Source organism: Asparagus officinalis, chromosome 10 (genome assembly GCF_001876935.1).
Source record: "Asparagus officinalis chromosome 10, Aspof.V1, whole genome shotgun sequence".
Lineage (NCBI taxonomy): Eukaryota > Viridiplantae > Streptophyta > Magnoliopsida > Asparagales > Asparagaceae > Asparagus > Asparagus officinalis.
This window is the reverse complement of record NC_033803.1, coordinates 66384607-66410940: the sequence shown is the minus strand read 5'-3', so window position 1 is coordinate 66410940 and position 26334 is coordinate 66384607. Positions and strand designations below refer to the sequence as shown.

General features: G+C 36.7%; 1 protein-coding gene across 1 annotated transcript; it reads right to left on the bottom strand.

The window, feature by feature from the left end:
* LOC109826840 (probable phospholipid hydroperoxide glutathione peroxidase) lies at positions 2742-26334 on the bottom strand. The gene is made up of 7 exons (XM_020393860.1): positions 26164-26334; positions 19960-20286; positions 19530-19606; positions 19225-19286; positions 4770-4888; positions 3054-3221; positions 2742-2968 (listed from the first exon to the last, which is right to left on the bottom strand). The coding sequence occupies exons 1-7, from the start codon at positions 26332-26334 to the stop codon at positions 2936-2938; spliced, it is 957 nt and encodes a 318-aa protein (XP_020249449.1). The 3' UTR covers positions 2742-2935.

The following is a 26334-nucleotide window of genomic DNA, read 5'->3' as shown; positions in this document are numbered from 1 at the left end:
TAGAAGAATCTACTATGAGGAGAAAACTCTGGAGTTACAAACTCTCTCTCTTTACAAGGAGAAACTCTCTCTATTTTTTCTCTCACTCTTCTTATATAAGAAGTTGTTTCTGGGATGAGATTTTCTTAAGGATTTAGAGCCCTATTTAGGGGCTGTTTGGTTGTATGTTTTTACCATGTAAAAGGATGTAAAGTGTAAAAAAGTGGGTCCCAATGTCAGCTTTAATCACTTTCAATTGTTTGTTTGTAGTTGTGAAAATAGTGTAAAGTGATTTCATATGCTGATGTGGCTTGTAAAGTGATTTCATGAAAAAAAGACATGATTTTAGGAGAAAGCTAACATTGAAGTTAGGAAAAAATAATAAAAAATAATTCCAACCAATATAATCATTTGAGTAGGGACCACTTTTTACACTTTCCAAACAAACAATTAAAGTTTCATTTTGCAAACCAAACAAGTGTTTTATGATTCCAATGGAATCAAAAACAAACAAAGAAAAATATAAAAGTGAAATTGATGAGGTGGACAACTTTCCAAGTTGTGTCATAAATACACAACTTTACCAACAACATAAATACACAACTTTACCAACAACAACCAAACAGCCCCTTATAGTTTTTAGAAAAATACTATGTACAATAAAATATTAATATTTTACTGTAGCAATAGGCCCGCCATTTTGTTTTCTTTTCAAAACTTCAAAGATGGCTGCCGCTTTGGGTGATTTGAAATGAGGTGGGGCCGGCTCTAATTAATTTTTAATAATTGAGGCTGACAATTCGGTGGACTTTTTGGAGGTGGAGTGCTCATTGTGGAGTCTATAAATGCTGTTGGTATTAAAATTGGTTGCAACTGCTGTTGGGAGGCATGTGTGTGTGTGGGAGAAGTGGACATGGGGACCCACGTCACGTGAGGAGTTGTTTTGTTTTCGGTGTGGGGCCTACAAATTTGTTCGTGGGATTCCATTGGGTTTGTGAAAACCGCGTGTACTGCCATGAAGAGATCATGAGTGTGGTGGGACCAACCTACTCACGTGAAATGACAACTGCCAATTAAGTCAATTCTATTGACAATTTTTCAAAGCACGGTCGGGTTTTTTTTTTTTTTTTCCTCAGGAGCACGCCGTTGCTGAATAACCAAGAAGAAGAATTGATCAAGGGTTGCAGGTTAGTTCAAAATTTTGAAAAAATAAAAATAAAAATAATTTGCAGGTATAAGTGTCCCGAAAGCGTTAAGAAATCTCCTCTGCATGCAACGTCTGTCTTGTTAATGTGGACTAATTTTATTTGCAGGTTTCTCTTTTTCTTGCAAACAGAAGTAGCATATCACATACATATATAGAACTTTTGATGGAGGATATGGCTAAAAATATATCATATTTTACTATTAAATGTAGGACTTGTCATAGATATACCAAACGTTTATGTAGAGATATATCGGAGACTGCAGCTACAGAAATTCTGGTGCATGATGTGCACATAGTTCCATTTCATTCCTGGATGCCTTCAATATAATTTGTTAATTTGATTTGCATACTTGAAATGGCTTTATGATATCCAAATTATTGTTTTTATTAATGGTGTCAATGTGCTCATAGTCATTTGATTTCTAGATGCATTTATATGATTTTCCCTATTATTATTTATCTTTTCTACTCTATCGTTCCTATTCTTTTATTGCATTTCAATGCTTAATGAGATAACTTTTGAACTGGGGTCATCCTGTCCTCATCCATATCCCATATAAAACAAACAACATAATGTTTCCTTATAAATGTAAATAAAAAAATAAATAAATATGAAAAAAACTTGAAGGAAATAACATTTTGAGATAACCATGCACCTGATACAAAGATAAAGCTGCAAATTTAAATTGTTAGACAAAAAATAAATTCACCTTACTAGGAACAATTACCCACATTCATTTCTTATGTCCTTATTCATATTTACATACCTGTTCTTGTATTACTTTACTATGTTAAGAAATGGATGCAAGCGCCCTTATCTTAACTATGAAATTTGGATGCACTTATGATAGATCTCTGTATTTTATCTGTTTTTATTCTTGTTAAACATTACAAATTGATGAACTTGTTTTCGATATCATATTCTACCCAGTTTTGTTTCTCAGATATAATTACAGTATTAGAGGATGGACGTAAATTATCTATAACTTAGAAGTCAGATGAACTGATATTTGTTTACTTTTTTCTTTTTCCTTTTTTCTTTTTTTTTTTTAAAGGAAATTTTCTTCTTTTTTTTTTCTTTTTATATAATAAATAAATAAAAAAATATTACACAAGTGATGATGACAAGCGGACAACAAGCTGCGCCGCTAATCCTTTTTTCTTTTTTCTTTTTTCTTTTTTGTGGGCACGGGAGCCAAAAAAAAGTTATATGTATCTTCATTGGTATTATTCAATAGAATATATCTTGAGAAGTTAATGATTATAGCATGGAGTTTACATCTAACTGTTCAATATTAAATCCCCGCACTGCCTCTGTAGCTGCATCCCAAATCTTGTCAACTTACTTAACCAATTCATTCCAGTCAATAATCTTATGAAATAGATAAAATGGTTATACATAAAAAAAAAAAGATTTTTTTTACGACGACCAAAGTTGATAGCAGACAATTTCACATAGTTCGCAAGCAAAAACACCCTAGCACTTGAAGGGGCAAGCTTTAATAAGAAAAAAAAGTAGCAAGTTTAAACCCCCAACAATCATGAGTTGCACATATTTGCAAGAAGACTCCATTTTTATTAGGCATCAAAAATATTATTGAAGTGTGAACAGAAGTAATAAACTAGATCCAACATCTCTTACATATGTACATTAAAAGCATAGTTCCAAATTTATTGATAACAGGTACATTTAAAGCATAGTCCCAAATTTACTTATACCCCAACGTCCAACTCTAAACCTCACTGAGTTTAGGAGACTCCCAGCAACTTCTTGATATCCTTCTGCAAATAGAAAAATAAATACATGTCATGTAGATCCTACAGGTTACGATTTGAATTAATCTGAGGTTTTAAAGTTATTTTTTACCTCGATACTGAGAGGGGAAGTAGTCGGTGCGTAACGCTCAAGGACATGACCATCCTTATCGACCAAGAACTTGGAGAAGTTCCACTTGATGTTGTCCCCGAACAGGCTACCCTTGCTCGACTTCAAGAACTTGTAGATCGGTGCAGCATTGTCCCCGTTAACATCCACCTATGTCAAATAGATATGTAGTTTTAGAGGAACCCAAAAATGCAAGAACTAACTTTACCTCCAGAGCAATTGAGATCTAAAATGTAATGTAGAGGCAAGTTACCCAAATAAGGAATCTAGCAAATATTTAGGGCTTCTAATTTAAGTTGCTCATGTAAGAAAGGCAAAAGGAGAGCCCAATGTTCTCCTCAAAGACAAAGTTATAGATGGTGATGATTGTAGGTCATATAACTCTCTACACAGTTCATTAAATTTTGGCTTAATTGCACTTAACTACCCTATAGTTTCACCTATTTTGCACATATTACCCCCAATTGTATTTGAATGCACTTAAATACCCTAAAGGTTTTAAAATTTGCATTTTAGTACCCTCGATTATACAAACGTGAGAATTTCCCCCCGAAAATTCTCATGTGACACCCTCATGCAAATTTTAGAATATTTTAAATCTTAATATTTGTTAAAGTTACTTTTAAACCCATCAAAATCCTATTTTAAATAAGAATTGAATATGTTTAAAATAGAATTTGGATTGGTTTTAAGTAGAATTTTGATAGGTCTAACAGTAGATTTAACACAAAATAAGGGTTAAAATGTTATAAAATTAGGATATGTTAACAATAGGATTTTGATAGGCTTAACAGTAGATTTAACAAAAAAGAAGGATGAAAATGTTATAAATTAGTATGTGAATGTTAGAGTGAGATTTTTACGAGAAATGCTCATGTATGCATAATTGAGCATACTATAGCGAAAATTTTAGAAACTTTAGGGTATTTAAGTGCAGCCAAATACAGTGGGGGGTATATGTGTGCAAACTAGGTGAAATTATTGGGTAATGAAGTACAACCAAGCCTTAAAGTTTTTTCCCAGCAGGTATTAGGCGTACTTGTGCGCAGATACATTAAGTATGAAATGCCAGTGTGCAACAGTTATATAACCTGATTATTTATAGCTCAAAAATCTAGGGTCCATAAATGATTTTTGCAATACATACAAATGATACTCATCAGTAGATCTTAAGGTACAATGTTCATGGAAAAAATCCTACAAAGGGTCCCCTATAGAAAATCATAATTTGTCCGCAGCACTGAACCCTCAAATTGCTCGGACACATGTTGATTTTGTGTATTCTAACAAAAATACATTTCAAGATTGTTAAAATATAAAATTATAACCCTCAACCCTCATTACAACTTTGGTGTTCGATGTAATGGTTAGGGACGTTAACGTTCGAATTCCATTGGCCTGTTAAGAGTACAAACTTCATTTCTTTTAATGCAGATTTTAAATTAAAAAAACTCCGAAGTAGTGAGGTTTATAATTTAATGTTCTAACAAAGATCATCTTCCTCCCCATATGATTTTCTATAAAGGACCCTCAATAGAATATTTTTCCGAAATGGATGCATATTGACATTAGTGTCGAGTAAAAATTCCTACTTGGCAGAGTTGAATGAAGGTTAGAAATTTTTTTTCCTGATGAGTAAAACACAACTATATTTGTACACTATAATTTAGAAAATAAGGATATTTTGGGAATAATTACCTTGTCAAAGATAGGGTACTCAGCCTTGAAACGGGTGCAAGCAAATTCTACGATCTCTTCGTTGCTGCCAGGTTCCTGGGCTCCAAACTGGTTGCATGGGAAAGCCAAGACCTCCAGACCTACAATTCACAACATTCATAAAAGATAGGAAAGGAAAGGAGGACGAATTTGATATCGGTTGTGGTACACTGCTCAAAAGTGACATTGGAAACAAGACCAGCAAATGTCTAGAAACAAGACCAGCAAATTACCAGACACTCATTTATCTCCATAGCTGTATAGATAGCCATATAAAGATAGAATAGAATCGTAAGTGGGATATATAGATACATGCCATGAGAATGGAGTGTGTGCAGTGTGCACAGATTGCGTGTGCATGCACGTGCATGCTAAAACTACACATATTCCATAAAATCATTTTATATGTTTAAATGAATTTTTATGGAAACGAGTCCTTTTTTTTCATTTCACTTGTGATATTGAGAAGTATCTTAAGTTAATTAAATTTTGCAAGTCATTTTATAATTGCTATGCTTAGTGTGTGACTCGTCAGTTTTTGTGTTGGGTTAATTAACCCTCAGCGATCCGTAGCGGTCTGATCAAATGTACCAAAATTAACACACTAAACACAAAACCAGAAAATAGAGAGACAATCACAAACACACAATATTTACGTGGTTCGATCACATTGATCTACGTCCACAGCAAGAGGGGGCTAAATTTTATTTCTCTCTGAGTTTCCACACGAGTACAAAATTTTGAGAGCTCTTGTGGTTGTATATCTCTCTGTCTCTCTGATGTTTGTTAAAACTCTCACCGAAAATAAAATGAGAGTATGATTGATTGGGGGGATCCACAAGTGAGAGTGACCCCCAATCAAATAAAAAATCTCCCCGAGATATGCTGTCATTCTACAATCTAAAATTGAGAGAAGATATTTGAAATGGGTCCCACCCATTTTGGATTCAAGCCAAAAAGTCAACAATCTTCAGGTATAATCTCGTAGTAAGAGATTTCTTTAAGTAGAGACTTTCGAGCTTTGACCACAACCCAGCTGTCGTTTTCTCATCGGCAACCTCACGAAGCACATTGTCGGATAGTGACAATTGCAAGCCGCTGTTAGCCTTTTTGTTCATCTCTTCGATCTTGGCACTAGTCATATCTTCTGGGTATTTCCCATCGATAGCTTTAACCGTGCCTTTACGTCGCAACAAAGCCTTCATCTTTATCCTCCATAGGCTGAAATTGTTCTGGTCATCGAAGATCGACACCAAGAACTTCACAGAAGCCATTGTGGAGGATTGAAAGCTGTCCTAGAGCCGAGAAGCTCCGATACCAGTTTGTTAGGTTAATTAACCTTCAGCGGTCCGCAACGGTCTGATCAAATATACCAAAATTAACACACTAAACACAAAACCAGAAAATAGAGAGACAATCACAAACACACAATATTTACGTGTTCGATCAAATTGATCTACGTCCTGTTAGCCCTTATGTTTTGATGATGTTTTACAACCACCATTATCGGTACTAATTGCTTATTGAGTGATAATACAGTTAATATACATATCAAGCATGGTAGTACCACAAATGGAGGATTGGATGGAATATGCGCTACAACGATGATATCCAAAGGAGGAGGAGGCATAGTGATGAAGCAACGTTCATTCAAGAACACCAAATGCAATAAGAAGCTTCATCCAACTCAAGCTATATCAAGACTTAAAGAATTGTATTCTACGTGAGGATATCAGCTAGTTTTTATTTTTCTCTCTAGTGCTAAAATGTAGGCAAATAGTTTAGATTTCATCTGAAGCTATTGGGATATCACACACACATTTTCATACATATAGTTTTGAGCGTTTTTCATAAAATACTATTTTTCACAAGTATGAGGACCTATTTGCAAAATTCATTTTCCAAACAAATTTTTTTTAGTATTAAAAATATTTTACAAAGTTTCACAATTTTCAGAAGTTAAATGAATATTTTACAAATATTTTAAGTGAGTCAAAAACCTGTTTTTTTTTTTTTGAGTGTATCAGTTTGCGGTTGACCGCCACGGTCGACCGCGCCTGAGTTCATTCGTCAGTGGGCAGCAGAGACTTTCACGGTCGACCGTCAGTGGGCAGCAGAGACTTTCACGGTCGACCGCGGTCGACCGTGAGCTCGAGAATTTCCCTCGGTTGACCGCCACGATCGACCGCATAAGTCTCTGGACTTTTCTGCGTTTCTGGGCTGTCTCGCGGTCGACCGCGAAAAAGTCACGGTCGACCGCCGCTTAATTTAAACGGTCATCTGGTACAGATTTTCAACGTCGATTTCACACGATCTCAGCACAGTTTTGTTTCCATGTTTTAGGGGATTGGGTATGGGTTCAAACAGCTGTGGTTTTCTATTTAAACCTATACTCTTCTTCTTCCTCATTGTCCCAGCTCTTTCAAAATATTTCAGAGAACGTTTTTACAGAGCTTAATTTTCAAATCTGTTTCTTTCTGAATTCTTGTGTTTCACATCCCAGCTTCAGTGTGATCTTCTCTTTGCCATAGGGACAATATAAAAAGAGGGTTTTTACACCAATTTCTACTATTTTGAGAGCTTGATCTTGTAGAGATCAATTGTGTGGGAGTGTGATCTAGTGAGATCAACTGTGTAGTGTGAGATCGTGAGGGGATCGCTGTGTAGAAGAAGTTCCGGCTTTCAAACCGGGTTGTGTAGTGGATTTTTCCTCGAGAGTGGGGAGCGGGGACGTAGGTCAGTGGACCGAACCTCGTTAACACATGACCGAACCTTGTTAACACATCGCGCGTCACAGGATAACGATTCCTAACTCTATCTCCTCTATATTGATTGCTTTTGGATATTGTGTTTTGCTTGTCTTAATTTTTATTGCACAATTATAGCCTTGTGACCCTAATCACTCCTCCCCCCCCTCTAGGGTCCAACAATTGGTATCAGAGCTTGGTCTCTATATTAGTTTTTGGTTTAATCACCTTAGAGAAAGATCTTATGGAGGCTTCAATGAATGTGCATATGTTGAAAGGACAATCGACCACTAGACCATCCCTGTTTACCGGTAGTAATTTTGCCTATTGGAAGGCAAGAATGAGAATTTATATTCGTTGCATTGATCTTTACATCTTAGAACTCATAGAGAAGAAGTATGTAGAGAAGTCCAAAGTCGGGAACATGACCGACAGAGAAAAGCACCAAGCCAATCTCAATGCTAAGGCTATGAACGCCTTAATTTGTGGTCTTTCCCCAAATGAATATAATAGAGTTTCAACGTGTGCAACCGCATACGAAATATGAGTGAAATTGTGTATTACACGCGAAGGAACCCCCAAGTTAAGGAATCCAAGATTAGTGGACTTATGCATGAATATGAGTTATTTCAAATGCTTCCAAATGAATCAATTGATGCTATGTTTTCTCGCTTCACTAACATTATCAATGAATTGTATGGTCTTGACAAGAAATTGACTATTCAAGAGACGAACTACAAGATTCTCCGTTCATTGACTCCGATGTGGGAACCCAAGGTGACGGCGATAGAAGAAGCTCATGACCTTACCACTCTACCTCTCGATGGCCTCATCGGCAAGCTCAAGGTTCATGAGAAGAAACTCAAGGGAAAGGAGAAGGAGGAAGTGCCCTCACGGGAAGTTGAGGAGACATCACCAAAATCGAAGACCATAGCTCTCAAAGGAGCTAGTGATAACTCCTCTTCGTCATCGGATAGTGAAGTTGAATTTTCTAGAGAAGTGGCTCATCTCTCTAGAAGAATTTCTAGACTCATAAAAATGTATAATAAGTTTAATCCCCGTTCCAACAACAAATTTTCTTCACGTGTAAGAAAATGTTTTGAATGCAATGAACCGGGTCATATCGCTGAGGATTGCCCAAGGCTCAAGGAGAAGTACATGAAGTACAAGAAGAAGAAGGCTATGTATGCCGGATGGGAGGAATCCGAACCAAGTGATTCGGATAGTAATAAAAAAGGAGCTAAACTTGCTCTTCATAATCCCAACATTTGTTTCATGGCCCTTGAACAAGAGGTAATATCCGACACCGAAAGTGAATCCTTCTACATGCAATGTGATCTAGCTACGGCTTTAGAAGAATTGAATGTTGAATTTAAAAAGATGTCAAAAGAATTTTTTTTCTTTAAAAAGTTGCATACTTCTTGTGATGCCCAACTAGAACAATTACAAACTTCTCTTGCATTAAAAGATGAATTGCTAGGGGATCTTGATTTTGAAAACAAATAATTAAGATCTAAGATTGAAAGACTAGAAATTGAGAGTAGTAGGATTAGACCCACTCATACTTATGTTAATCATCATCACCATGGTAGAAATAGATTTCATAGATATCATGCTCAAACACACAAGAAAAATTTTGTGTGCACATATTGTATGAAACATGGTCATATTTCTACTCATTGTAGAATCAAAGATAATCATGATTTCTATGGCATGACATGGGTACCCAAAGGTACCAAGTTTACTAACCACCAAGGATCCAAGATTTGGGTACCTAAAGTTACTACACCTTCATCTTTTATAGAGAACATCACGGTCACGACGTAGAGAAATGTGGTACATTGATAGTGGTTGCTCACATCATATGACGGGCAACAAAGAGCTATTTGCAACCCTATCAAGGATTGAAGGAGGTAGCGTCTCCTTCGGTGGTGGTGAGAAAGGTAAAATCATTGGTATAGGTTCTATAGGTAAGAAACCTTCACCCGTTATAGAAGATGTTTATTTGGTAAATGGATTGAATCATAATCTTCTTAGCATTAGCCAATTGAGTGATAAATGTTTTGATATTTCCTTTAAACCGGACAAATGCATTATTAGTATGAATGGAAAAATTGTTTTTGTTGCTAATCGCAAATCTAATGTGTATATTTTTGAGATGAATGAATTAGTGAATCAAGATGTGAAGTGTCTTGCGACAATTGATGAAAACCATTGGATTTGGCATAAGAGGCTTGGACATGCAAACATGGAATTGATATCAAAATTGTCTAAGAAAAATCTTGTAAAAGGGTTACCTAACTTGCACTTCATCAAAGATACCATATGTGAAGATTGTGCCAAAGGTAAACAAACAAAATCTTCTTTCAAATCCATCAATGAGATATCGACTTCTAAACCTTTGCAATTACTTCATCTTGATTTATTTGGTCCTATGCGTGTTACCTCTCTTGAGGGCAAACACTATGTATTTGTGATTATTGATGATTTTTCTTGTTTTACATGGACAATATTTCTTGCAAATAAAAATGATTGTTTTGAAGAATTTTCTAATCATGTTAAAACAATTGAAAATGAAAATGATTTGAAAGTTGTTAAAATAAGAAGTGATCATGGTGGTGAATTTTAAAATGTTTTTTTCTATGAATTTTATGCTCATCATGGTATAACTCACATATTTTCCGCTCCTAGAACACCACGACAAAATGGTGTTGTTGAACGAAAAAATTGCACCATACAAGAGATGACACGCACTATGCTAAATTCCTTTGTTTTACCAAAATATTTTTGGGCGGAAGCCGTCAATACGGCTTGCCATGTTTTAAATCGTGTTTTAATTAGACCAAAGCTTAAGAAAACTCCTTATGAACTATTTTATGGAAAACTCCTTTTATTGGTTATTTTCGTATCTTTGGTTGCAAATGTTTTATTTTAAATACAAAAAATCATCATGACAAATTTGATTCCAAAATTGATGTTGGTATTTTCTTAGGATATGCACCTCGAAGTAGGGCTTATAGGGTCTTCAACAAACGAAATCTCGTAGTTGAAGAATCTATAAACGTTACTTTTGATGAGACTAATGTTGGTTCTCAAGTTGTTTTACCTAGGAAAGATGATGATGATGATGTTGAGGGAGGATTGGACTTTTTACAAATCAATGATACACCTTCTATAGAAGCACAAAAGGATGTGGATAGCTCCAATGCTCATGAACAAGTTGAACTTCCTAAAGCTTGAAAATTCGCATCAAACCATCCAAAGGAACAAATAATTGGGAGCCCTTCACAAGGAGTTGTTACTCGCTCAAAAGCTTTGAGTGAGTGTGGTAATGTTGCTTTCTTATCTCAACTAGAGCCTAAAAAGATTAATGATGCTTTAAATGATGAATTTTAAGTTTTAGCTATGCATGAGGAACTAAATAATTTTCAAAGAAATAATATTTGAAAACTAGTTCCTAGACCTAACAATGCTAGTGTTATTGGTACTAAATGGGTTTTTAGAAACAAACTTGAAGAACATGACATTGTAACTAGAAATAAAGCTCGTTTGGTTGTCCAAGGATACAATCAAGAGGAGGACATAGACTACGACGAAACCTTTGTAGCAGTTGTAAGGTTGGAATCTATTAGGATATTTTTGGCATTTGCTAGCTTTAAAAATTTCAAATTGTTTCAAATGGATGTTAAAAGTATCTTTTTAAATGGTTTTATAGAAGAGGAAGTATATGTTGAGCAACCCCCCGGTTTCATAGATCATGTTTTTCCTAATCATGTTTACCGGGTTCAAAAATCTTTATATGGGTTGAAACAAGCTCCTAGAGCTTGGTATGCTCGTCTCTCTTGTTTTCTTGTTGAAAATGATTTTTCAAAAGGAACAATTGATAACACTCTTTTTGTGAGAAAAAGGAAAAATAATTTTATTTTAGTTCAAATATATGTTGATGATATCATTTTCGGTGCTACTAATGAATCTTTGTGCAAGGAATTTTCTAAAATTGTGAGCATTTTGATATGAGTATGATGGGAGAGCTTACATTCTTTTTCGGGCTCCAAGTCAAGCAAACTAAGGATGAGATATTCATTTCTCAAAGCAAGTATGCTAAGGAATTGGTGAAGAAATTTAATTTGTAGAATTCTAAGCATACGCCTACTCCCATGAGTACAAGTGTCAAGCTTGATGCGGATGAGAGTGGTGAAGATGTGAACCAAAAACTATACCGAGGTATGATAGGTAGTCTTCTTTATCTCACCGTTAATAGACCCGATATCATGTTTAGTGTGTGTGCATGTGCACGTTTTCAAGCTTCTCCTAAAGCATCTCATTTAATTACGGTTAAAAAGATCATTAAGTATGTTAATGAAACTTTTAATCTTGGTTTATTTTATCCAAAGAGCACCTCTTTTGATTTATATGGTTTTTGTGATGCCAACTTTGTCGGATGTAAGATAGATCGCAAGAGTACGAGTGAAACATGCCAATTCTTAGGAAATTCTCTTGTTTCTTGGGCTTCCAAGAAACAAAATTGCGTTGCATTGTCCACTACGGAAGCGGAATACATTACCGTCGGCTTATGTTGTGCCCAAGTTTTGTGGATGAAACAAAGCTTAGTTGACTATGATTTAATTTTTCAAAATATAAAAATCTTTTGTGATAACACTAGTGCTATTAATATTTCCAAAAATTCGGTTTTGATATAAAAATCTTTTGTGATAACACTAGTGCTATTAATATTTCCAAAAATTCGGTTTTGCATTCTAGAACTAAGCATATTGATGTGCGCCATCATTTCTTACGCGATCATGTAGAGAGACAAGATGTATCCCTAGTGTTTGTTGACACAAAATCTCAATTAGCAGATATATTTACTAAGCCTCTTGGTGAAAGATGTATCCCTAGTGTTTGTTGACACAAAATCTCAATTAGCAGATATATTTACTAAGCCTCTTGGTGAAGATGATTTTTATCGCATAAGAAATAGCTTGGGTTTATGCAATATGTGAAAGTTCTATTTGCTTGCTTGTTTAGTTGCATTTTGCATGCATTTCTCTTTACCCTATTTTTTATGGTGACAAAGGGGGAGAGAAATCTCCTCATTTGTTGCATATATTTAGGGGGAGCTCATAGATAGGGGGAACACCTATCTATAAGCTATTTGTTGCATATATTTAGGGGGAGCTCATAGATAGGGGGAACACCTATCTATAAGCTATATTTATTTTTGATCTTATATAATAGTTGGTTGTCATCATCAAAAATGGGAGATTGTTAGCCCTTATATTTTGATGATATTTTACAACCATCATTATCGGTACTAATTGCTTATTGAGTGATAATGCAGTTAATATACATATCAAGCATGTTAGTACATCAAATAGAGGATTGGATGGAATATGCGCTACAACGATGATATCCAAAGGAGGAGGAGGCATAGTGATGAAGCAACGTTCATTCAAGAACACCAAATGCAATAAGAAGCTTCATCCAACTCAAGCTATATCAAGACTCAAAGAATTGTATTCTACGTGAGGATATTAGCTAGTTTTTATTTTTCTCTCTAGTGCTAAAATATAGGCAAATAGTTTAGATTTCATCTGAAGCTATTGGGATATCACACACACATTTTCATACATATAGTTTTGAGCGTTTTTCATAAAATACTATTTTTCACAAGTATGATGACCTATTTGCAAAATTCCTTTTCCAAATAATTTGTTTTTAATATTAAAAATATTTTACAAAGTTTAACAATTTTCAGAAGTCAAATGAATATTTTACAAATATTTTAAGTGAGTCAAAAACCTTTTTTTTTTAGTGTATCAGTTTGCGGTCGACCGCCACGGTCGACCGCGCCTGAGTTCATTCGTCAGTGAGCAGCAGAGACTTTCACGATCGACCGCCGCGATCGACCGTGAGCTCGAGAATTTCCCTCGGTCGACCGCCACGGTCGACCGCAGAAGTCTCTGGACTTTTCTGTGTTTCTGGGCTGTCTCGCGGTCGCCCGCGAAAAAGTCACGGTCGACCGCCGCTTAATTTAAACGGTCATCTGGTACAGATTTTCAGCGCCGATTTCACACGATCTCAGCGCAGTTTTGTTTCCAGGTTTTGGGGGATTGGGTATGGGTTCAAACAACTGTGGTTTTCTATTTAAACCTATACTCTTCTTCTTCCTCATTGTCCCAGCTCTTTCAAAATATTTCAGAGAACATTTTTACAGAGCTTAATTTTCAAACCTGTTTCTTTCTGAGTTCTTGTGTTTCACATCCCAGCTTCAGTGTGATCTTTTCTTTGCTATAGGGACATTATAAAGAGAGGGTTTTTACACCAATTTTTACTATTTTGAGAGCTTGATCTTGTAGAGATCAATTGTGTGGGAGTGTGATCTAGTGAGATCAACTGTGTAGTGTAAGATCGTGAGGGGATCGCTGTGTAGAAGAAGTTCCGGCTTCCAAACCGGGTTGTGTAGTGGATTTCTCCTCGAGAGTGGGGAGCGGGGACGGAGGTCAGCGGACCGAACCTCGTTAACACATAGCGCGTCAAAGGATAACGATTCCTAACTCTATCTCCTTTACTTTGATTGCACTAGAATATTGTGGTTTGCTTGTGTTTGTTTTTTATTGCATATTAGAGCCTCTTGACCCTAATCACCCCCCTCTAGGGTCCAAGCAAGAGGGAGCTAAATTTTATTTCTCTGAGTTTCCACAAGAGTACAAAATTTTGAGAGCTCTCGTGGTTGTATATCTCTCTGTCTCTCTGATGTTTGTTAAAACTCTCACCGAAAACAAAATGAGAGCATGATTGATTGGGGGGACCTACAAGTGAGAGTGACCCCAATCAAATAAAAAATCTTCCCGAGATATGCTGTCATTCTACAATCTAAAATTAAGAGAAGAGATTTGAAATGGGTCCCACCCATTTTGGATTCAAGACAAAAAGTCAACAATCTGGGTTTTTCATATCCAGGTCAACCCAAAACAAGAAACATGTGGAGTGTTTCTACTGTCACAAGAAAGGACATTATAAGTCAGAATGCTATGCTCTAAAGAAGAAAGACAACCAGCGTGGTGAAACCTCAGATTCAGCTAATACGACAAAGGCTGATACTGTCGTTGTTCCTGAGACGGTTCTTATAGTTTGTCCATTGGATGGCCGTTCCGATAGAGTATGGATCTTGGATACGGGTGCGTCTTATTATGTGTCCAAATAAAAATTGGTTCACTACTTACAGATCTATAAGTGGTAGATCAGTTTTGATGAGTAACAATGTAGTTTACAAGACAGTTAGCATTGGTATAGTTCGCATCCAATGTCACGATGGGTTGATGAGAACTTTATCAGATGTGAGACACATCCCGGACTTAAAGAAAAATCTAATTTTTTTGAGTTCTTTGGATTCTATTGGGTGTTCTTACAGTAGTGGAGGTGGAGCTCTTAAAGTTTCTAAGGGTTCATTGGTTGTGATGAAAGATAGTAAGGTGAACAGTCTTTATGTTCTCCAAGACAGTACAGTGACAGACTCTACAGGTGTCCCCTCTGATACTGATAGGGACACTACTCAGTTGTGACACATGCGCTTAGGCCATATGAGTGAGAAGGGGATGACTATTTTAAGTAAATGTGGCTTACTCTGTGGTGACCATACATCATCACTGAATTTCTGTGAGCATTGTGTGTTTGGGAAGCAAACTCGGGTCAGCTTCTCGACTGGCTCACATACAACGAATTGTGTGTTTGGGAAGCAAACTCGGGTCAGCTTCTCGACTGGCTCACATACAACGAAGGGCACTCTCGACTACATCCATTCAGATTTGTGGGGACCTGCGACGAAGGGCACTCTCGACTACATCCATTCAGATTTGTGGGGACCTGCTCAGGTTCCATCCAAAGGCGGTGCTTTTTATTGTCTGACGTTTATTGATGATTTTTCCAGGAAAGTTTGGGTTTACTTTTTCAGGCGCAAAAACAAGGTGTTCGAAACTTTCAAGAAGTGGAAAATACTTGTTGAAAATCAAACTGAAAAGAAGATTAAACGTCTCCGAACAGATAATGACCTAGAGTTCTGCAGTGGTGAGTTCAATCAGTTCTGCTTAAATTCTAGGATCGTGCGATATCGCACAGTCAGACACACGCCTCAGCAAAACGGGGTGGCAAAACGTATAAATAGAACGTTGACGGAGAGAGCTAGGTGTATGCTCTCAAACTTTGGGTTGGATAAAGGCTTTTGGGGTGAAGCTGTTAACACAACTTGTTACTTGGTGAACTAGTCTCCTTCTACCGCCATTGAACACAAAACTCCAAATGAGGTATGGTCAGGTAAACCAAATGATTATTCAAATTTAAAGGTATTTAGATGTCCCTCTTACTATCATGTTAGAGAGGGTAAGCTTGAGCCTAAAGCTAAGAAATACATATTTATTAGTTATGCTGATGACGTTAAAGGCTATCGTTTGTGGAGTCTTGAACCTGATTCTCCTAAATTCATTATTAGTAGAGATGTTACTTTTAATGAAAGATATATGTTTGATCATGTGAAAGTTTATGTTGAGTCTACAGGAAATGTAGAGAAGACCATGGATAAGATGGAGCTTTAGGTGGAGCTCGAGGGAGAGACTTCTCAAAAGTCGTCTATAAAAATTGCTCCTACAGTTGGAGCTCGAGGGAGAGACTTCTCAAAAGTCGTCTATAAAAATTGCTCCTACAGTTGTAGAAGAGCAACATGATTCAGGCTCAGATGATGATGATGAAGTCGTCTATAAAAATTGCTCCTACAGTTGTAGAAGAGCAACATGATTCAGGCTCAGATGATGATGATGTTGAGACTGAAAAACCTTATTCCATAGCCACTGGCAAAGAGAGGAGACAGATCAGACCTCCTCAAAGATATGCACATGTTGAATTAGTGGCGTATGCTCTCACGGCAGCTGAAGAGATGTTTATTCAAGAGTCATCAAATTTTACTGAAGTTATCTCATGCAGAGAATCTGGACGTTGGGCCACGGCTATGACAGAAGAACTCGAGTCACTTTACAAGAATCAGACTTGGGATTTGAAGCAATTACCTAAGAGTAAATGGGCAATTGGATGCAAGTGGATTTTTAAGAAGAAAGAAGGGATCCCAGGGATTGAAGATGCTAGATTCAAAGCACGGTTAGTGGCTAAGGGTTATAGACAAAAGGAGGGAATTGACTATGATGAAGTGTTCTCTCCGGTTGTGAAGCATACCTTCATTCATGTATTGCTTGCCACGGTTGCTCTATTTGATCTGGAGCTTGAGCAGCTTGTTGTGAAGACTGCATTTTTACATGGCGAACTTGAGGAGGCTATCTACATGTCTCAGCCAGAGGGATACTTCGTAGAAGGTAAAGAAGATCAAGTTTGCAGATTGAAGTCTCAGCCAGAGGGATACTTCGTAGAAGGTAAAGAAGATCAAGTTTGCAGATTGAAAAAATCTTTGTATGACCTGAAGCAATCTCCCAGACAGTGGTACAAGAGGTTTGATAATTTTATGCTTAGTCATGGGTACTCAAGTACTTATGATAGTTGTGTGTACTACATGCATCTAGGAGATGATTCTTTTATTTATCTTCTATTATATGTCGATGGCATGCTTATTACAGCTAAGAACATGTCGCAGTATCTTATTTTGAAGAAACAACTCAGTGATGAGTTTGAGATGAAAGATCTTGGTGCAGCAAAGAAGATCTTAGGTATGGAGATCAGGAGGGACAGGAAAGCTGGAAGCCTGGAACATTATATCTCTCACAGAAGAGTTATATTGAAAAGGTGCTTGAACGCTTTGGGATGAAAAGGGTCAAGCCCGTTACGACTCCTTTGGCTCCTCACTTTAGGCTCTTGGCTTCAGATTCACCAACAAGTGAGAACAAGAAGAAGGAGATGTCCCAAGTTCCATACTCTGTGGGTACCATTATGTATGCTATGATTTACACTCGTCCAAACATTGCCCAGGCAATCAGTGTAGTGAGCAGATATATGGCTCAACTAGGGAAGACACACTGGGAAGCAGTGAAGTTGATCCTTCGGTATCTCAGGGGTACCTCAGATTTGGGTTTAGTTTTTTATAGCAGTACTTTGGGAACCTCAATTGTAGGTTTTGTGGATTCTGACTACACAGGTGATCTCGATAAAAGAAGATCTTTGACTAGTTATCTTTTTACTCTTTCTGGCTCAGCTATTAGTTGGAGATCGACTCTACAGTCGATAGTTGCTTTGTCTACTACAGAGGCAGAATACATGACAGCAGCAGAAGCGGTAAACGAGGCCATTTGGTTGAGAAATCTCGTAAGGGAGCTTGGACTTCTAGTTCAGTTGTATTTTACGACAATCAGAGCGTAATACATCTAAGCAAAAACTCAGCACATCATGAGAGGACAAAGCATATTGATGTCAGATATCATTTCATTCGTGAGGCAACTGCTGAAAGAAACATCACGATGAAGAAGATTAGTACTGCAAACAACCCAGCTGACATGTTAATCAAACCAATCCCGGCCTTCAAGCTCAAGCACTGCTTGAATTTGGAAGGCATTCGCACTTGTTAGGTGGCCCCGTTTGGGGCATTGTTTGCAAGACAGGTGAAATTCTCTAGTTATTGATGTTTGAGGATTCAATCCAAGGTGGAGATTGTTGACTTTTTGGCTTGAATCCAAAATAAGTGGGACCCATTTTAAATCTCTTCTCTTAATTTTAGATTGTAGAATGACAGCATATCTCGGGGAGATTTTTTATTTGATTGGGGGTCACTCTCACTTGTAGGTCCCCCCAATCAATCATACTCTCATTTTGTTTTCGGTGAAAGTTTTAACAAACATCAGAGAGACAGAGAGATATACAACCACGAGAGTTCTTAAAATTTTGTACTCGTGTGGAAACTCAGAGAGAAATAAAATTTAGCCCCCTCTTGTCGTGGAGTCGTGGACGTAGATCAATTTGATCGAACCACATAAATATTGTGTGTTTGTGATTGTCTCTCTATTTTCTGCTTTTGTGTTTAGTGTGTTAATTTTGATATATTTGATCAGACCGCTGCGGACCGTTGATGGTTAATTAACCCAACATTTTGCTTTAGAGTTCTGAGTTCGGCTTAGAATTGTTATCGATACTGGAACTCATAGGGAAGAAAATGGATTTATGTATGGAATCAAATGTGAGATGACCTCACAATCTTACTGACTAGGCTTTTCATTATGGTCCTATTAAAATATGACATTCATAATGTTGGTTGCGTCTGAAATAATGACAAATTTGGATTCATTCTATCAAAACCTTTCGTTATCTTATCAAGAAAATTGAAAAACCAATATCCCCTGCAACATATCGACACCTTTTCCACTGCATGAGCATTTATGCAATTAGAAAAGCTAATATGTCTATTTGAATATTTCTAATTATGCAAAATGCAGTAACATCGAATTGTATTGAACCGATTGTGCGGAATCCAACTACAAATAAAAGTGACCCATTGCTAAACTAGACCAAAACCTCAAAATTTCCTCAAGTCTGAAATAAAATCACTAAAATTAGTACGACCTTCAAGATCAATGACAGGGGCTAAGAGCACATAACTAGTTTCGAGCTAAAGCAAGAAAACCAGATATAAGGACCAACAGATTTGAGAAGGAAAATAGTGACAATAAACAAATGCTTTTAAAAGCAAAGAAATACCAAACTACCTTGATTCTTGTATTTCTCATACAGTTGGCTGAGCTCCGTATAGTTCGAGTTAGTCAGTCCACTGCAATAACAGTAGCAACATTATTATTGGATACAAGGTAAACATGAAGAAATGAAGCTACATGTAATATAGAACCATGCAATGTAGACTAATCTAAGGGGAATATTCACAAATATGTGAATAATACAATAACCAATCGTAAACCAATACTTGATATTACAAATTATAAAATTCACAGACATCTGAATTATTTCCGTACAGAGAAAAGTAATAATAAAAAATATATAAAGTGTATTTGCCTACCATTGAGACGCAACGTTCACAATCAACAGGACCTTCCCCTTGTAGGTGCTCAGATCCACATCATTTCCCCTTGCATCCTGCGTAAAATCAATAAATAAATAAACCCCAAATACATGATTTTGAGAATAAATCAATTTTGAAGACTTCAACCAATGAAAAAAAAATACTAAAATTAAACAAACGCCCCAATAGTCAAACAAATTTAGAGAAACTAACCCATACTTTCTCCCCAATCCAAGTAATCATAATATCAACAGTATTCAAATTGCTCATTAAATCAGGTTTTAAAATGCCAAAAATAAACGATCTCTATCATGATAAATCCTAATTTGAGAAATTTGACTCAACTTCCCTTAACAAAATTCAATCTTTTCAAGAACCCACACATCATGACAACATATTTACAAACAAGGCCAAAAAAAGATGACACCTTGACAGTGAAGTCGTGGACGGAGGTCGCAGACTGAGACGCCATTTCGGAGAAGGAAAGCTTGGGCGAAGAGAAAGGATAAGACTTTGAAATGGGGGAGCTTGTTCCTCTAAAGACCCTTGAAGGGCTAGAATAAATATTATGGGGCTTTTTGGACTGGAAAGTAAAGCTTTTGGGGAAGAGGACTGAAGAAGAAGAAGAAATTATTAGGTTTCTAAAAGAGAGAAATCGAGAGGAAAGCATAGAGGAGATTTTTGGACGGGAGCTTGTGCTCGTGAGATCAAAGCGCTGCCTACTTAGCAATTTATGGAGGATATTTTTGGGTGACTTTTACAAAAATGCTTCTGCACTTTAGAGATTTTACATACGACTCCTGATCTTTGTAAATTATGATATAAATTAACTAATCTTTTGTAAAACACGAGGGTGAATAATAAGGATTTTAATAAAGTTTAAATGGATTATATTGGATTTTAGAAGTCCTAAGTACTTTTGTCCAAAACACCAAAGTTGAGGCCATCTCTAACCCATCGCACCAAAATGGTGCAAATTTTGCATAAAAATGGTGCAAAAATCACATCAAACAGTAATTCATCTCCAACCTACTGCATCATTTTTTGCACCAAAAAAGAATATTCTTAGTATATTCTTTTTTATCTACTTTTATATTATTATTTTTTATTCTCTATATTTTTAACTATTTCAACAATTAACCCCACATATCAAATTTTTTTTTCCACATATTTTTCAAACAAAATAATTTTTTATTTAAAAATTAAACTAATAAAATAATAAAATATTATTTTATTAATTAAAATAACTATTTCAATATTATTTAAAAATGATAAAATATTCTTTTATTATTTTTACCATTGATATTGTCAAAATATTAAATTTAAAAATACAACAGAAAATAAAATACGGTAAAAAATGGTGTGATGAAAGTAATGGCGGGATAAACAGTGCGACGTCATATTTGACATCGCACTGTTCCTTTTCACCAAAATGACAAGGGAAATAAGGCATGATTTGAGAAGAAATAATCCCGTTACACCAAAATAGCATGGGAAATGGGGCATGGTTGGAGATGCCCTATTGAAATTTACCTAGCGTGCGAAAACGTTGCTTGGTGACGCATCGTGGTTGGGAGTAGGGGTGTCCAAAAAGCCCGTCGGCCCGGGCCCGACCCGGCCTCGGCCCGGAAACTCGGGCCAAGTCCGGGCTCCGGGCCCGGGTCGGCTCTTTGGTGCCCGGCCCAGCCCGGAATAGTGATTTTTTTATTTTGTGGTTTTTTTATTTATTTTTATTTTTGTATATGTGTTATATATGTATAATATATGTATATATAAATATATATAATATGTATAATATATGTATATATAATATATTTTTATATATGCATAATATATGTATATATAATATATTTCTATATATGTATAATATGTCATATGTATGTATATATATATGTTGGCCTTCTTGTTTTGATGATGTTCAACAAACAATTTACCACTAATGTTGTTTGTCTAGTATTTGTGTTTTCTTATTTATTATAGACAAATAACGTAGTTGGAGGATGAATGGAATAGAGCTTCAACGATGATATCCAAAGGAGGTTGGCGGAATGTCGGTGAAGCCTTGCAATTCAAAGTTAAAGATCAAGTTCAAACTTCATTCGCATGTGTACCAAGTTGAGCTACATTGAAGATCAAGATTGCTTGGGTAATTTAGTTTAGGTTTTATATTATGTGTGTTTGATATTCTAAGCTCAATATCATATACACACACACATTTATTGGCTTCTTCGTATATATATATAGTTATATATATACATGCATAGTTTTTGGGTTTTCATGTTTATAATATGAAATCACATATTTCATATTTACTATTGTGTTTTTTTGAAAACATTGCATAGAATATGCAATTTTGTGAAAATTCTATATTCTTAGTTTTTGGACTTAACAATAATCATATACATATTTTATTAAGTCTATATAATCATTGTGCAAAGTTTCAAAACATGGTTTAGCCAAAATATCAAATTTCACATGTTTACATTTTCATGTTTTGGCCTATTTTGTAAAATAATGATATTTTTTATTTGGGAAGTCCTTTTTGGAAACCAGTCATTGTAGCATGTTTATTATCATGTCTACAATCATTCTCCAAAGTTTTACATTTTTTAGAATTTTTTTGATATTTTTAAACAGTGTTTTAAAATCAGAAAAATAGTTTTCAGAACCTTTTTTTTTTTAGTATCAGTTATCGGTCGACCAAACCGGTCGACCGCTCATATGTTCAGTCGACAGTGGACAGCAGAGAGTTTGTCGGTCGACCGGTGCGGTCGACCGAGAGCTCGAAATTTCTATCGGTCGACCGCACCGGTCGACCGATGTTGGCTCTGCTCGATTCTCAGATTGGGTTCTGAATCGCGGTCGACCGCGAATTCTTTCGGTCGACCGCCGCTCAGTCTGACTCTCTCTAACGCTATTCATATTGCCTTTGTCAATTGCTCATTGTTGTTTTTCCCTCTATCTAGTTTATGATTAATTCACCCTTGTGTAAATTTTATATCCTTGCACATATATTGTCTATATCTCTTTGTTAGGATATATCTTATTGTTTATATATCCTTGCACATATTTCTATCATATAGGATATATCACCTTGTGTACATTGCATATTCTTGCACATATCACTTTATATATCTATCTTGCAAGAATATATTTGTTAAGTAATTTTAATTGGCATTTAATCGGATTAGATTAGCATAAGACCCTAATCACCCCCCCTCTAGGGTCTAACAGTGGCGTCGGTTGACGAACCTAGGGAGAGGTTGTAACCGAGCACTTGAGGGAGACACGTCTAGTTCAACACTTAGTGGGTGTAGAGTGGGATTACAATAGTGTGTTATTGTGAAGTTTTCGGTTAGCTAGAAAACCGAGTGTGAGGTGTAAACGTTGTTCGGGTGAACGTAGAAAACCCGGTTGTGATAGTGGATTTCTCCCCGGGAGTGGGGAGCGGAGACGTAGGACGGAAGGTCCGAACTCCGTGATCATATAGTGTGTTTGAGTGTGCTTTGGCGTTCATTTATATTTATGTTCATATCTTATATCGCCATTGTCCATAGCTTATTATTTATATGATCCACTATTTAGTTCATATTGTTTACCCCTTGTGTTAGTTTACATATCCTTGCATATATCATATTGTATATCTCCTTGGTAGGATATATCACCTTGTGTTAGTTTTATATCCTTGCACATACATTGCCTATATCTCTTTGTTGTTCATATTGCTTATCCTAGCTTACATATCTTGTTGTATTTCATACTTGCTAGGATAACTTGTTAATTAATTTTAATTGGCATTTAATCGGATTAGATTAGCATAAGACTATATATGTATAATATGTCATATGTGTGTATATATATACTCTCTCTTAGTATATAAGTATATATAAATATACTCTCTCTTATATAAGTATATATATGTATAAGTATATATAAGTATATATAAGTATACTTTCTCTTATATAAGTATATATAATAATACTCTCTCTTATATATGTATAATGTATGTATGTATATATGTATATATTGTTGGAAATTGAGGTTAAATCTGGAATGAAACAATGAATTAGATGTGCTGTATTTTTTTAAATTTTTTTAGTTAACTGATGTGCGTTATAGAAACGTTGTGCTTAAAGCAATATTTAGCCTACTCCGGTGTAAGGATCCCAATGCTAAACTATTTTCAGGAACAGCAGTGCAATACTCTGGTGTACACCAACCCAGTACTATCAAGATCTCCTCGATCTATAAGACCTTTCGGTCTAGGCAAAAGATCTCCTCGATCTCAGAACCTTTCGGTTCAAAACCTTTCGGTTTAAGACAAGTTCCTGTGGGCACAAGTTCTTGCAGCAGCAGCACAACAGCAACAACGTCGGGATCGACGTTCGTAGTCCAGCACGTGACGTTCGTGTTCCACGCTCGTGAGAGGATTTTTCAGCTATATCATAGAGCTGCCTAAGGGCGCTATTTATAGGCCTCTAAGGCCAGCTCAAGAGTCACAAGCAATTAATGTGACTGTTACAATTCTTAATGGTAATTAAGATTGTAACGTCAATGCATTAAATTGCTCTTAATACTGTTGTAACTGCTACATGCATTAACTCCTGAATACGAGGTAATCAATGGACGCGTTGCTATGAAATGTGAGGGTCACGTCTCAACAAATCAGACGAACCTCGTTTGACAAACGAACGTCGTCAAACAGACGAACCTCGTATGACAGACGAACCTCATCGAACGAGCGAACATAGTCATGCAGGTGAACCTCGCATGACATACGAACCTCGTCGATCGAGCGAACCTCGTATGACAGACGAACCTCGTCAACAAGCGAACCTCGTATGACAAACGAATCTCGTCGAACGAACGAACATCGTCAAACAGGCGAACCTTGTATGACAGACGAACCTCGTCGAATGAGCGAACCTTGTCAAACTACGAGAACGCTAGGATCACCCTCGTGCGAATACGTAGCTCGTCCGCATGCTGCGAGGCAACTTTCGTGGCAGCCAACGTGGAGCCAAACAGCGCCACCTCACCCCGATGCATCCGTGCGAAGTGCAAAGTACGCCTAACAAAGCGCCACTTAGCGCCTCAGCCCGATTAGCCCCGATCCCCGGCTCATTGGCCCACGACCCACGACCCACGACCCACTAGAACTTATGAGAGATTAATTCAAATAAAACACTTCTCGGCTTGCCGTTGGCAAGCCTCAAACAATGGACCTTTTGAAATACCAAAACTTTAACTTTCCACTAGACTACAAAGCATTTATGAAAAGTACTTATAGTTAATATATATATAGTTTGAAAACTCATTTTGGAAAGCTATTTTTTGACCAAAAAATCCAATAATCCTCCACAAGTTTTTAAACTAATGTCGTGTTATGGTGCCGTCATTTCAATCGTTGTTTCCTATCAATCATCCTGCATCCCAAATGCTTTGAACTCATTAAGGCTTAAGAATCATCCTCTCTCATGATAGGATTCTAGGTGAGTCCTTTAGACGTGTTTCCTATCTAACACCCCGCATCCAAAATGCTTTGGACCCATTAAGGCTTAACAGCCAGCCCCTTTACATGATAGGATTATCGGTGAGTCCTTTAGGCATGTTACCTATCCAACATCCCGCATCCGAAATGCTTTGGACTCATTAAGACTTAACAGCCAACATCTTTACATGATAAGATTTTACTTATAAATCTTACTTGACTTTTGAACCAATCATCTTGTCATTAGTAGCGTAAGTTTTGAACTAATAACTTGACAAAATGGTAAGTGTTTGTAAGACTCACCAAACTTTACAAACCTTACTTGACTTTTAAACCAGTTATCTTTATTATTAGTAGCATAAGCTTTGAACTAATAATTGGATGAACATGGTAAGTATTTGTAAGACTCACAAAACTTTAAGACTCATTGCAGCAGACGTCCTTTCGACTATGTTCTTTTTCAGACCTTTAGTCAAAGGATCAGTCACATTCTCTAAAAACCGAACGTCAATCACCGAGATGACTCCTTGGCCAATGAGTTCTCTCAAATAGCCATGCTTCAGACGAATGGTCAGCTTCTTTCCATTGAACAACGAGTTCCCTGCCACAGTATCCGTTGCCGGATTATCACAATAGATTGTAATTGCACCTTACAATTCTGTCAATGGAAGGTCTCGGAGAATACAACTGAGCCACTCAGCTTCATCTTCTGCAACACAGAGTGCAAAGAACTCAGATTCCATCTATGACTGTGCAATCATAGTTTGCTTCTTAGATTTCCACGAGACGGCAGCTCCGCCCATGGTGAAGAAAAAATCTCCAGTAGATCTGCAATCTGCACTCATCTGGTTCTGAGCACCAGCTCGCATCTGAATAGCCTTCGATTACAGCCGGATATCTAGTGTAGAATAGGCCCATACCTGTAGTTCCTTTCAAGTATCTCATCAATCTCTGGACAGCATCCCAATGAAGCTTTCCAGTATTACTTGTGAACCTACTAAGCATTCCTACAGCAAATGCTATATCTGGCCTTGTGCAGCTCATCACGTAAACCTACTAAGCATTCCTACAGCAAATGCTATATCTGGCCTTGTGCAGCTCATCACGTACATAAGACTTCTAATTATCTTTGAGTACTACAGCAAATGCTATATCTGGCCTTGTGCAGCTCATCACGTACATAAGACTTCTAATTATCTTTGAGTATCTTAGCTGCTCTACTGGTCTTCCAGTGTTCGGTCGAAGCTTCTTGTTATAATCATACGGCACTGACAGTTCTGGTAGGTCGTAGTAGCCATACTTCCTTAGCAT